At 50.4% G+C, this 14,306-nt stretch overlaps 1 protein-coding gene across 5 annotated transcripts in view; it reads right to left on the bottom strand.

The window, feature by feature from the left end:
- The window catches only part of SLC27A1 (solute carrier family 27 member 1), a 39,082-nt gene that overhangs the window by 11,242 nt on the left and 13,534 nt on the right, over positions 1–14,306 (bottom strand). For all 5 annotated transcript variants that reach the window (XM_049877371.1, XM_049877370.1, XM_049877369.1 and 2 more), the window contains exons 3-7: positions 3,002–3,396; positions 2,691–2,855; positions 1,924–1,993; positions 1,168–1,259; positions 982–1,091 (exon numbers count right to left, since the gene is read on the bottom strand). In XM_049877371.1, coding sequence (XP_049733328.1) covers positions 982–1,091; positions 1,168–1,259; positions 1,924–1,993; positions 2,691–2,855; positions 3,002–3,396 — 832 coding nt within the window. The remainder of the gene's footprint in view (positions 1–981; positions 1,092–1,167; positions 1,260–1,923; positions 1,994–2,690; positions 2,856–3,001; positions 3,397–14,306) is intronic.

The raw sequence follows: 14,306 nt of genomic DNA, 5'->3' as shown, positions 1-14,306 counted from the left end.
CCCAAGTACTCGAGACAAAGTCTCGCCATCCTCGCCTCCAAGGAGCATGCTGGCTGTATTTCTTCCAGGAAATATGTCAACTTCCATAATGTAATCTAATTCACTCGAGGCTCCTCAGGAGAAAGGCCTGGTAATCTACTGAAAAACCTGCCATTGAAAACCCTTTGGAGCACAATTCTACTCTGACACACCTGGGGTCACCAGGAGTCAGAGCTGACTGGAAGGCAACTAGTTTAATGTAATCACCTACAGCACGATCGGATGTAATGTAATCTATCGGTTGACGGCACACCAACGTAGGGGAGATCCTAAACTTCATCCCTTCTGAGTTATGAAAAGACCAGAATAGACACAGAGACACCCCCAACACATGGAGGAAGACAGACATCATGTGATGACTGTCTGCATGCCAAGGAACCCCAGAACACCCAGGGCGATTCACAAGGAAGGCATCAACACGGCTGAGACCTTGATTTGGACTTTTAGCCTCCAGAACTGTGAGAACGTGAGTTTCTGTTCTTTAAAGCCACCCATTTGTGGTATTTGTGTTACAGCAGCCCTAAGTAACTAAGAGGAGTCCCTGGGTGGCACAATGGTTAAGCGCTCGACTACTAGCCAAAAGGTTAGCAGTTCGAATCCACCCAGAGGCACCTCAGAAGAAAGGCCTCGCAATTTGCTTCCAAAACATCACAGCCTTGAAAACCCCATGAGGTAGTTCTATTCTGCACACATGGGGTCGCCATGAGTCGAATTTGACTCAATGACAACTAACAATAAGGTAAGACACCAAGCCTCAGTTTCACCACCTGGAAAATGGGTATGAAGCCTTTGCCCACTCCCAAGCAGTTAGGAGGATCCAGGATCCAGAGAGGGTTCAGCCTGGGTTAGACTCAGAACTGGCCGCTGTCCCTGTCCCCAGCCAGGGCAGCTGATCCTGGGGCCCCGGGGGAGTGAGAATGAAGGGCCTGGGTGGGGGCTGACCGTGCAGTTATACTTGACGCAGTCATCCCAGAAGCGGCTGGCCGAGAACTTCTTGCGGATGACAACAGTGAGGCCATAGATAAGACACTGCCCAATGCCCACAATGTTCCCTGTGGGGGGAGACGGGTTGGTGAGGGCTCCATGACCACCAGCCACCCACCCACCGCCCACATGGCCCGGCACTACCAGCTGAATGGTACAGGGGCAGGCAGTCATACAGCACATCCTGGGCCTTCATGCAGTAGGCGTGGTGGCAAAAGGCCGCGATGCGGTAATACCTGCAGGGGTAGGGAGGGTGCGAGCTGGGATCTTCCTCCTTGAGGGGAGAGGGGGCATGCTGGATGCTGGGGACAGTGGGTGAGGTCGGGGAGCCAATGTGGGGAGCACGAGCCACCTGGGGCGAGCTGAGGGAAGCGCGCCCAGATGGGGACACAGCACGTGCAAAGGTCCTGCGGCTGGACTGAGGCTGGTGGCTCAAGGAAGAGTGTGAGGCCGAGGAGTGAGTGGGCAAGAGGGCAGGAGGACCAGGACATAGCGGAAGTGGTGGTGCAGGCTCAGGACTCAAGAGGAGCATGGATTTTATCTCGAGGTCTGGGGCAAGGGAGGCCTGTGGTCTGAAATAGAGATTTGAATTCCCCGGTGACTGCTGTGGGGAGCAGGGGGTATTGGGGGCCAGAGTGGGGGTAGCTGCAGAGGGGCCAGGGCAGAGCTACGTGGGGAGAGAAATGGACACTTCAGGACACACCTGGAGACTGGGATAGGCCAGCCAATGGGCTGGACGCAGCGGGAAGTAAGTGGGGGAACAGGGGCCCAGGGCACTGAACCAGCTGGCCATAGGAGGGCCGTGGGTTTTGCTGGGTTGGGGTCAGGGATTGGGAGCCCAGGGTGGCCAGGCTGGAGGTCAGGGATTGGGAGCCCAGGGTGGCCAGGCTGGAGGCTCACCTGCTGTGCACGACAATGGCAGCCTTGGGCAGCCCCGTGGTCCCCGACGTGTAGATGTAGAAGAGCCGGTCTGCAGGAGAGGAGGGATGGGGGACGCTGGGGTGGCATCAGGGACAAGGCGGGGAGGTTGAGGACGGGGGTGGAGGATGGGTATCATCAGGGATGAAGACAGGGATTTAGGATGGGTGTTTGGGGCAGGCATTGCGGATGAGGGGACAGGATGGGTGTCAGGGACAAGGGGATGGGTGGCAGTGGAGACACAAGGATGGGGTGGGAGTCGGGGACTAGGGGATGGGGCAGGCAGTTAGGAAAAGGAGACTAGGTGGGCATAGGAGAGAGGGGTGGGGTGGGGCACAGGATGGTGTCAGAGACAAAGACGGGTCTGTGGTAGCTTTTTGGGACAGGCATTGAGAACAACAGTATGGGACGGGGACAGGGGACAGAATGGGGCTGGAGACAGAGTGGGCATTGGGGATTGGGGGGATGGTGGAGGAAAGATAGACAAGGAGACTGAGTGGACATCGGGGACAGGGCGGTATTGGAGATAAAAATGAAGTTATGGGGCAGGCATTTGGTGCAGGTGTTGGGGACATGGTAACAAGTAGGCAAAAAGGATAAGGGGATGGGGTGGGACAGTATCAGGGATGGAGATGGGGGTCTGGGGTGGCCACTGAGGACGAGGGGACAAGATATAGGAGACAGGGTCTGGGGTGGGTGTCGGCGATGGGGTGGGGGGATGTTGGCTCAGGGGGGCCTCCCTGACTCACCATCCATGCCCTTGCCAGGGGGGTGCTCAAGGGGAACAGTCGAGGCCTCCTGCAGCAGCGGGTCCAGTAGGTGGGTGTCAGCAGGCAGGACACTCTCAGGCTCCAGGTCCCCAGAGCAGAACTTGAGCAGGCTCTTCCCCAAGTGTCCGCTCACCTCGGCCACCGCTGTAGTCAGAGATGGGCATCACAGTCAGGGCTGGGCGGCCCTCTCCCCAGGCCTGGGGCCCAGTGTCTCCCTACCTTGGGCAACCCCAGATTCAGGACCACCCCATACCCACCCCACGCCTGCTCCAGCCCCTGCCCAGACTCACCAGCTGCCAGCTCCCCTCCGAAGACCAGGGCCTTGGCACCTGAGGTGCCCAGGCAGAAGGCCAAGGGCTCACACCGCAGGTTGATGTTGAGCAGCGCAGCCTCCACACCAGCCTTGGCCAGGCCCAGCCACAGCCCCACAAACTCAGGCCGGCCCTCCAGGAACAGAGCCACCACATCACCCGGCGCAAAGCCCAGCTGCAGGAACAAGTTGGCCACGGCATTGGAGTAGGCGTCCAGTTGCCCGAAGGTCCAGCACACGCCGCTGCCTGCGTCCACCAGGGCCAGGTGCTCAGGCTGCCGTCGTGCCACTGCCTGGAATATGTGTGGGATGGTGTGGCCGGCACGCTGGTGCTGGCGGAGCTCGCGGCGCACGCGGATCAGCACGAAGAGGCCGCTGCCAAGGGAAGGGGCGGTGTCACTGGGCGGCTCTGCCTCGCACCCTGGAGGCTTCTGGCTCCATCCCCAGTGGCCTGCGGACCCCGGGAGCCTCCCCAAGCCCAGCACCTCCATCTGGACCAGACCTACCCCTCTGAGGGCACAGGAGTTCAGGGAGATTTAGGATGAACCCTTCCATCGCCAGATCTCTAGGGGGACTCAGGGCAGGGGTCACTGACAATACCAAAGTGAGCTGGAGTTATGGATTAAATTGTGTTCCCCCTAAAATATGTGTTGGAGTCCTAACTCCTACACCTGTGAATAAGGAGCCCTGGTGGCACAATGGTTAAGTGCTCAGCTGCTAACCAAAAGGTTGGCAGTTCAAACCTACCTAGCAGCTCTTCAGGAGAAAGACCTGGTGATCTGCTCCCATAAAGATTACAAACTAGAAAACCCTATGGAACAGCTCTACTCCACACACATGGATCAGCATGAGTTGGAATGGACTTGACAACAACTAACAGCAACAACAAAACTGCAATCCTAGCCCCTATACCTGGGGACATGACTGTCTGAAAATAAGGCTTTCTTTGTTTTGTTAATTAAATCATACTCGAGTAGGGTGGGTTCTAAATCTAATCGCTTCTGGGTTATATAAAGAGCAGGTTAGTTAAAGAGACAAACACACATGGGAGAAGACAGATACCACGTGAGGACTATCTACAAGCCAAGGAACCAAGAAACACCCAGGCTGCTGACAAGGAAGGGATCAACACAGCTGAGACCTTGATTTGGACTTCCAGCCTCCAGAACTGTGAGAAAATAAACTCCTGTTCTTTAAAGCCACCCACTTATGGTATTTGTGTTACAACAGCTCTAGAGAACTAAGGCAGCCAGTATTCTCAAAGCCAGTCCTGTCCTCCTCAAGCCCAGTATGCTCTATCCTGGGACATCCTGAGTGCCTAAGTCTGACCCTCCCACAGCCTCCTGCCTGGCCCTTGGATGCCTCACATTCTGGGTCTAGCCCTGAGCTGGGTTCATCAGTTGAGTAAATCGATGACACTGAGTGTGTGGCAGAGATGGCTAAGGCGTCCACCCGCACATCAACCCCCATCCAGGGAAGAGGCTGCCCCTGCTCTCAGGTGAGGCCAGGAGCCACCTGGAGCCATGTGTGTGGGTGGGTGAGAGGGAAGGGACTCATTGCGTCTATCTGCCAGGCCTCAGGAACAGGTTCAAAGTGGGTGTGTCCCTGCTCCCTCTTCCCCACCACCTCCCCTGATAGGAGCTGGATCCCTGCATGACCATGTGGAAAAGAATGGCCACCACCCTCACCAGGCTGTGAGATGAGTGGGAATTGAACTTTTTTTTTAAAGAAATAAATTGCTTTTGTGATTCTACAGAAAAATCCTGATCAAAAGAGAGGAGAATGTAGAACAGAATTTCAAATTCTCAATGGAATCCAGACTTTCTAGAGCCACTGAGGCTGAATAATTCCCCTGAAACTATTGCCTTTAAACCTTAAGCCACAACTATTCCCTAAAGTCATCTTTAAACCAAGTGACAGTTTAGTTTTATTTAGAAAAGAATGTCCACCTTGAAGGAACCTGGAAGGCATTATGCTGAGCGAAATTAGTCAGAGGCAAAAGGACAAATATTGTATAAGACCACTATTATAAGATCTTGAGAAATAGTATAAACTGAGAAGAACACATACTTTTGTGGTTATGACGGGGGGAGGGAGGGAGGGAGGAAGAGGGTTTTTTATTGATTAATTAGTAGATAAGAACTGCTTTAGGTGAAGGAAAGGACAACACTCAATACATGGAAGGTCAGCTCAATTGGACTGGACCAAAAGCAAAGAAGTTTCCAGGATAAAATGAATGCTTCAAAGGTCAGCGGAGCAAGGGCGGGGGTTTGGGGACCATGGTTTAAAGGGACTTCTAAGTCAACTGGCAAAATAATTCTATTATGAAAACATTCTGCATCCCACTTTGAAATGTGGCATCTGGGGTCTTAAATGCTAACAAGCGGCCATCTAAGATGCATCGATTGGTCTCAACCCACCTGGAGCAAAGGAGAATGAAGAACACCAAGGTCACACGACAACTAAGAGCCCAAGAGACAGAAAGGGCCACATGAACCAGAGACCTACATCATCCTGAGACCAGAAGAACTAGTTGGTGCCCGGCCACAATCGATGACTGCCCTGACAGGGAGCACAATAGAGAACCCCTGAGGGAGCAGGAGATCAGTGGGATACAGACCCCTAATTCTCATAAAAAGACCAGACTTAATGGTCTGACTGAGACTAGAGGAATCCCGGTGGCCATGGTCCCCAGACCTTCTGTTGGCACAGGACAGGAACCATCCCCGAAGACAACTCATCAGACATGAAAGGGACTGGACAGTGGGTGGGAGAGAGATGCTGATGAAGAGTGAGCTAATTATATCAGGTGGACACTTGAGATTGTGTTGGCATCTCCTGTCTGGAGGGGGGATGGGAGGATAGAAAGAGTGGGAAGCTGGCAAAATTGCCACGAAAGGAGAGACGGGAAGGGCTGACTCATCAGGGGGAGAGCAAGTGGGAGTACGGAGTAAGATGTATGTAAACTTATATGTGACAGACTGACTTGATTTGTAAACATTCACTTGAAGCTCAATAAAAGTTAATAAAAAAAAAAAAAAAAGAATGTCCACCTTGAGCACTGTCCTATTTTACAGGATTACTTATATGGGATCAAATTGACAACAGCACCTTGAAAAGTTAAGCAACTCAAAAGTTTAGATGAGAACTTAGGGGGTAGTGAGTTTATGTTAATGGTGGTGGAACAATTTGGAAAAGGATAGCAAGAATGATTGCATAACTTGAAGAACGTACCAAATGCCACCAAATGGTACATGTAGAAATTATTGAGATGGCATATGCTTTCCTGTGTATATTTTCACCAAAAAAATATAAAATTAAAAAAAGAATTGCTTTTATAACCCAAAACCCCCTTCTACCTCCCCCTCCCTCTCTGCCTCTCCTTCCACCTCCCCCTCCATTTTCTCGTTGTAGCAGTTTGGAGAAATAGTGGTCCCCCAGACTACCCCTGTACCTCTCCCTCCATGTCCCCCTCCTTCTCCTCCCCTTCCACCTCCCCTCTGTCCCTCTGTCTCCTCCCCCCTCTCCTTTTACCTTCTTCCCTCCCTATCTACCTCTCCCCCCTCCCCTCCCCTTCATATCCCTCTCTCCCTCTCCTCCTTCCCTTCCACCTCCCCCTCCTCCACCTTCCCCTACCCCCACCCATTCCTACTTCCTCTCCTACCTCCCCCTTATCCCCTCCTCCACTTCCCCTCCATTTCCTCCCTCTCCCCATTTGCTCTCCTCCCCCACCATCTCCCCCACACTCACTCACTCCAGCCATATGACCTTCTCAGTATTCCCTGAACACACCCGCCATGGACCCACCCTCAGGGCCTTTGCACAGCCTGTTCCTCTGCTTGGAACGCTGTTCCTCCACACTTCCACGGCCCCTCCATCATGTCTTGGCTCAAATGTTCCCTATCAGGGTGCCACCCCTGGATCCCTGTTACTCCACCTACCACCTACACTCCCCTCCTCGTCTCTGTTCTATTTTTTACTCCTTGGTACATACAACCTTCAAGCACCATCGTATATGGCACAAGTGGTTTGCACTCAAGTGCTAACCCAAAAGTTGGCAGTTCAAACCCACTCAGTGGTGCAGTAGAAGAAACGCCTGGCAATTTGCTTCCATAAAGATTACAGTTAAGAAAATCCTGAGAACAGTTCTACTCTATAACATATGGGGTCACCATAAGTCAGAGTAAACTTGATGGCAACGGAGTTGTTTTGTTTTTTTCATTTTTGTCCTTGGCCTGAATCTCCCTGCCCCAGGTGGGCGGGAACTTGCATCTGGTTTATTCTGGGCACTGGGGAGCCAGCAGTGGAGACAGACCAAAGCCTCGCCCTGCCAGAGCGGCAGGGGACCGGCCACAAGGATGCTCATAGGACAGTCTGGGAGGGAGGGAAAGGCTTCTGGGGCTCCAGGGCCAGGTCTGAACTCCACAGCCTGGATCTTAGGGCGAGATTGCTCCACAGATGGGCCTGGCACGGGGACAGAAGTGGCACCAGAGGATGCGGTGGAGATGTCCTGGGCCAGTGGGCCATCACCAGGTCCCTCTGGATGCCTGTCCTATTGCTCTTGGGATGACTTACAGGCTCCTCATTAGCAACCGTCCCCGAAGTGGAGAGTTCCCTACTTAAGGGGCAAACTTTCTAAAATGTCAATTAGAGTGTATCAGCCTAGCCCCCTGACTAAAACCTTTTGTTATGGATTGAATTGTGCCCCTCCCAAAATATGTGTTGGAGTCTTAACCCCTGTACCAGTGAATGTGATCCCATTTGAGAATAAGGTTTTCTTTGTTACGTTAATGAGGCCATATCAGTATACGTGGATCCTAAACCTAATCACTTCTGAGTGATAAAAAGAGTGGCAGAATTCCCTGGATGGCACAAGGGGTTTGTGATTGGCTACTAGCCCAAAGGCTGGTGGTTAGAACTGACCCAGTGGCACGATGTTAGAGAGGCCTGGCAATCTGTGTCCATAACAATTGCAGCCAAGAAAACCCTATGGTGCAGTACTACTCTGTAACACATGGGGTTGCCATGAGTGTGAATCAGTCCTCTGTAAAAGGTTAAGAGTATAGACACAGAAACAGGCAGACACAGGGTGGAAGAGGGAAGACTGATGGTATCTGAAGGCCACAAAGGTGGATCAATGTACACCTGCAGGAACTTCAAGGACTGCCAACTATTAGGAGCTAAAATAGACAAGGAAGGGCCACACCCTAGAGTCAGGCTGTGAATTCAGACTCCTCCCCTCCTAAACAATGGGAAAAGAAACTTCTGTTCTTTAAAGCCACTCACTGGTGGTATTTCTGTTACAGCAGTACTAGGAGACTAAGACACCGTCCCATAAGAAGAGTCTGGAAAAGTCTGCACGATGCAAATGCAGCCAGATGAAAGACAACATATTGTATGATTCTGTTTACCTGAAGTTCTAGAAACTTTCATTTACATTAAGTTCTAGAACCTTCCACTTACATGAAGTTCTTGATGAGTCCGTTTATATGCATTTCCAGAAAAAGCAAAGCTACTTCGAGATCTGAGAAATCAGATCAGTGGCTGCCTGGAGCCAGGGGTGATTGGGAGGCATACTGAGGGCCAAGGGGCACAAAGGAACTCCTGGAGAGATGGAAATGTTTGCTCTCTTGAGTATGGAGGGTACCTGGGTGTGCAACTCTGTCAAAACTCCAGCTGTATAATTTGAACAGGCACATTTTATTGTATGTAAATTATACAACAATAAAGCTGTTTAATGAGTCCTTGGGCAATGTAAACAGTTAAGCACTTGGCTACTAGTCCAAAGGCTGGCAATTCAAACTCACCCAGAGGTGCCTCAGAAGACAGGCCTAGCAATCTGCTTCTGAAAGATAACAGCCTTCAAAACCCTATGGAGCAGTTCTAATCTGCACACACGGGGCAGCCATGAGTTGGAATCCACCCGATAGCAATTAACAAAAAAGCTACTTAGAACACCCTGTGAAGACCACATCCTGGTTATGTTAAAAAGGGGTCTCCTTGTCTTCCAGAGATACATCCTAAGACATATGCAGATGAAAGGATGTAAAAATGGCGTGGGGGGTGCCCGGCCACAATCGATGACTGCCCTGACAAGGGGCACAACAGAGAACCCCTAAAGGAGCAGGAGGACAGTGGGATGCAGACCCCAAATTCTCATAAAAAGACCAGACTTAATGGTCTGCGTGAGACTAGAGGAATCCCAGCAGTCATGGTCCCCAAACCTTCTGTTGGCCCAGGACAGGAACCATTCCCGAAGACAACTCATCAGACATGGAAGGGACTGGACAATGGGTTGGAGAGAGATGCTGACGAAGAGTGAGCTACTTGTGTCAGGTAGACACTTGAGACTGTGTTGGCATCTCCTGTTTAGAGGGGCGATGGGAGGGTAGAGAAGGTTAGAAACAGGCAAAATGGTCACGAAAGGAGAGACTGGAAGGAGGGAGCGGGCTGACTCATTAAGGGGAGAGTAAATGGGAGTATGTAGTAAGGTATATATAAGCTTATATGTGACAGACTGACTTGATTTGTAAACTTTCACTTAAAGCACAATAAAAATTATTTATTAAAAAAAAAATGGCGTGGGGGCAGTGTCGGACCTCCTCTAACTTCACAAGAGGGAGGGAGAATCAAGATCAACAACCCAAGGCTGATTCATATGAGGCAGGGGTCAAACATGCCTCCTCCCTCAGCCATCTTTACCAATTCTGACACCATCTGTCCCTCCCGCAGCACTCTGTACTTCTCTCCTGGGTTTGATAATTCATTGCAATGACCACACAGAACTCACAGACCATACTCACAATGATGGGGTTTATTAGGGAAGTAACAGGTTACAATTCAGGCTCAAGAACACAGTTCTTCCATCAGGACAGCCTCTTCTCAGCTGTGCTCTCTCTGGCCCCTCAGCCTCTGCCCTGCTCCAGCAAGTGTTACAAAGCTATTTTAGCTCTACTGATAAGTGCCCTGAAGCGCCCGACTTTGCCAGTAAGCCTCTGCTGGAAGACACCCAGCTCTAGCTCCCTGGGTCAGTAAACCTAGCTCCGCCAAATGCCAGGAGGCACCCTACTCCTCCAGCAAGCCTCCTGACCAAAGGCACTCAGCTTTCTCGCTCAGTGGGGTGGAAGCCCACATGCCATCTCCTGCTGGTCTCCCGGTTCTGCTGCCTCTGCTGCTGCCATTTCTCTGCACCACTTCCCCCCATCTTCAGTGTTACCGCTCTCTTGTCCTCCTGGTTCCAGGGCTACTCAGTGTAGGGATCCCGGATCCAAAGGACATGCTCTAGTCTTAGCCCTTCTTCCTTAGTGGTGGTGAGAGCCTCTCTCTGCTCTGGAATTGGCTCACATTTAAGACTAGCGGAGTGGCAAAACTGACCAGTCCCCTTGGTGGGCCACAATTACCTTATCTGCACAGTCCCAACCAATCATTTGGGTGGGAGTTATAAGACCACGGCGAGAAAGGCCACACAAAAGTGATCCATCATTCCACAAAGAACGTGCTGCTAGGACGCAGATGAGAGGAGAGGAGTGAGGGGGTGGGCAGGGAAACGAGGGTGGTCAGAGCTGACTATCACGGAAGCCGGGGCAAGGGCACATGGGTTTATACAACTCTCTCCATTTCTGAATGCAGTAAAGGGTTAATTCAGCAGGCCTGAGCTGTCCAAACCCTGCACACTCCAAAGAAAGGTCTGGTCTTTAATGGACTCCTGGAAGGTGACCTCTGAGCTCTTGGAATGTCCTCCCTAATAAGAGTATCTTTCTTTACCTGGGGCTTTGAGCCACCCTACAGAGTCTATGCCAAGAATTGGATTTATGATGGGGCCATGGGCCACCCCAGATAGTCTATGCTAACAGTGTGATTCATGGTGGGGCCTTGGCCCGCGCCAGATGGTCTATGTTAACACTGTGATTTATAGTAAGGGCCTTGGGCCACCACAAATAGTCTATCCAACAACAGGATTCATGGTAGGGGCTTTGGGCCACCCAAGATGGTCTATGACAACAATGGGATTCATGGTGGGGATCTTCAGCCATGTGGTATCAACTAATCTCTGAAGGGGCTGGAGATTGAGGTCAGCCACATGGGTGGTCATCCATGCATAGGTGACTGATCCCCAGCAAAAACCCTGGACACCAGGGCTTGGGAGAGCTTCCCTGGTGGGCAATACCCTGTGCATCTGGTCACACATCAATGCTGTGGAAGTAAGCATCTGTTCTCTCTTGGACCCTGCCCCAGCACCTCCTTCCTTTGCTGATTTTAGTCTGTGTCCTTTCTCTGATCAACTATAACCATGAGTACAATGGCCTTGCTGAGTTCTGTCAGTCCTAATGCATCATTAAACCTGAGAATGGTCTTGGGGACCCCAACACAGTATGTTTGAAATTTTCCTTAATAAAGTGTTAAAATATTAATTTTTAACCCTTTAAAAATTCCCCATCATATTTTTTTCAAACATTGTCTCAGTAGCCTACAAGGCCCCACACACACCTCTTACCTCACCGCCCTCCACCCCCCTGCTCGCTGGGCTCCAGCCTCTTGCATCTTCTTTCCCACTCATCAAAAGCTGCTTCCTGCCTCAGGGCCTTTGCATGTACAGTTCCCATTGCCTGGAACACTCTGCACCTGGCCCCACCCCCTCATCGTAGAGGTTCTTTTTCACCCTGCACATCTCAGCTCAGAGGCCCTCCCTGCCCTGCCCAGTTTCAATGACTATGTTGTTGTTGTTAGCTGCCTTCGAGTCGGCTCCAACTCAGGGCAACCTCAGGTATAACAAAACGAAATGTTGCTCTGACCTGTACCATCTTTATGATAATTGGTATGTTTGAGCCCATTGTTGGTGCTCCTGCATCAATCCATCTCACTGAAGGCGTCCTTCCTTTTCACCTCCCTGAGTTTCCCAGAACAGCCAGTAAAAGGATTTTTTGAAAGGCATTACCATACAGGGTCAGAAAAAATGATGGTAGAGAAACGACCTATTTTTGGAGGCTGGCGAGCAGCTGAATGAGAAGTAGGAGACACAGGAGGTGGAAGAAAGCTGAGTCACGGGTGGCACAAATAGTTGGCCCTCAACCACTAAACTAAAGGTTGGTGATCCAAGCCCACCTAGCGGCACTGCGGTCTGCTTCTGTAAAGATCACAGCCAAGAAAACCCTAGGAAGGAGTTCTACTCTGTAACACTTGGGGTCTCTATGAGTTGGGATCAACTCTGTGGCAATGGGTTTGGTTTTTCAGTTTGGGACTGCAGACGAGAAAGGAAGGTAAGGGATCCCTCTCACCACCCCCGTCAAAGACTGGAGGTCCATTCTCTGGAGGATGTCAGGATGGGGCACCTACCTGAAAATGAGTGTTAAGTAAATTTTGCCCTCCAGATGCTGAGCCCCCGCCCTCTCCCCTATGGGCTCCTGGAAGGCGGCAGGTCTCCCCCACTATCTGGGAGCCTGGAAGAGCCTTCTCCATAGGATCTGACCAGCCCAAGAGGAGAGATCTAAAGATGTTGCAAGTGGGGGTTTCAGAAGGAAAAAAAAAAAACTCCTGGCCAGGTGATCCTGGCATGAACCCCACAGTGACAAGATCTCCCCTCTCACATGTGCTCCAAACCAAAAAAACCAAACGCAGTGCCGTCGAGTCGATTCCGACTCATAGCGACCCTATAGGACAGAGTAGAACCGCCCCACAGAGTTTCCAAGGAGCACCTGGCAGATTGGAACTGCCGACCCTTTGGTTCCCAGCCGTAGCACTTAACCACTACACCACCAGGGTTTCCTCACATGTGCTAAGAGCTTCTAATTGGCTTTATAAACAAGGAAAATCCCTGGAGATTTCCTCTAACAGGAATGATGGAGGCTAAGATAAACAAAAAGTGGGAAATCTCTGAGGAAACGGGTCGTGCAAGGAGAAAAATACAGCAATATTAAAGTCATTAATATCCTTGCAGATGTAAAAAGGCATATATTATAGATTGAATTGTGTCCCCCCAAAACATGTATTAACTTGGCTAGGCCATGATTCCCAGTATGGTGTGGTTGTCTACCATTTTGAGATCTGGTGTGATTATCCTACGCGTTGAAAACTTTAACCTCTACGATGTTAATGAGGCAGGATTAGAGGCAGTTATGTTAATGAGACAGGACTCAATCTACAAGATTAGGTTGTGTCTTGAGTCAATCTCTTCTGAGATATAAAAGAGTGAAGCAGAAAAGAGAGGGACCTCATACCACCAAGAAAGAAGCAACTGGAGTGGAGTGCATCCTTTGGACCTGGGATCCCTGCGTTGGGAAGCTCCTACCCTTAGACTAGGGAAAGATTGATGACAAGGTCCTTCCCCCAGAACTGACAAAGAGAGAATGCCTTCCCCTAGAGCTGGCACCCTGAATTCAGACTTCTATCTTCCTAGCCTGTGAGAGAATAAATTTCTGTTTGTTAAAACCATCCACTTGCGGTATTTCTGTTATAGCAGCACTAGATGACTAAGACAGTGTATTACATCCATGATACAAGAACAGAATGCTATTTAAAAGGAGCTTTCAGGGAATGCTACATTGTCAGTTCGTCATACTCTGGTAATTTGTATGTTCTTCTGATGCTGGAACCTATGACACTGATATTTCAAATATTAGCTAGGGCACCTATGATGGACACGTTTCAGTGGAGCTTCCAGGCTAAGGCAGACTAGGAAGAGAGGCCTGGTGATCTACTTCTGAAAGTTAGTCAGTGAAAACCTTATGGGTCACATGAACATTGTCCAACTCGCTTGCTTTGGAAACATCATCAGGAAGGATCAATCACTGGAGGAGGACATCATGTCTGATGAAGCAGAGGGCCAGTGAGGACAAGGGAGACCCTTGGTGGGATGGATTGGCAAAATAGCCACACTGAGCGACCTGAGGATAAGGCAGAAGCGGACGATATTTCATTCTGTTGTAAGTAAGGTCGCCATGAGCTGCAGTCAGCTCAACGGCAGCTATCTACCTTCATCTATCTTCAGGGAATGAAAACAAAATATGCTGGAAAATTAAAATATACGTATGTTACATAGGGCTTATCATGTCAAAGCCAACTTAACTTAAAGGTTGTTTACCACATTCTTCCCACAGGCATCTGTCAGTTTGTTGTACTGTGGGGCTTGCCTATTGCTGTGATGCTCAAAGCTATGCCAACAGTATTCAAATACAAGCAGGGTCACTCACAGAGGACAGGTTTCAGCTGGCTTCCAGACTAAGACAGACTAGGAAGAAGGACCTGGCAATCTACATCTGAAAAGAATTAGCCAGTGAAAACCTTATGAA

The sequence above is a fragment of the Elephas maximus genome, chromosome 3 (genome assembly GCF_024166365.1).
Source record: "Elephas maximus indicus isolate mEleMax1 chromosome 3, mEleMax1 primary haplotype, whole genome shotgun sequence".
NCBI classification, from domain to species: Eukaryota; Metazoa; Chordata; class Mammalia; order Proboscidea; family Elephantidae; genus Elephas; species Elephas maximus.
Note: the sequence above shows the minus strand (reverse complement) of the source record. Positions and strands in the feature narration are given on the sequence as shown.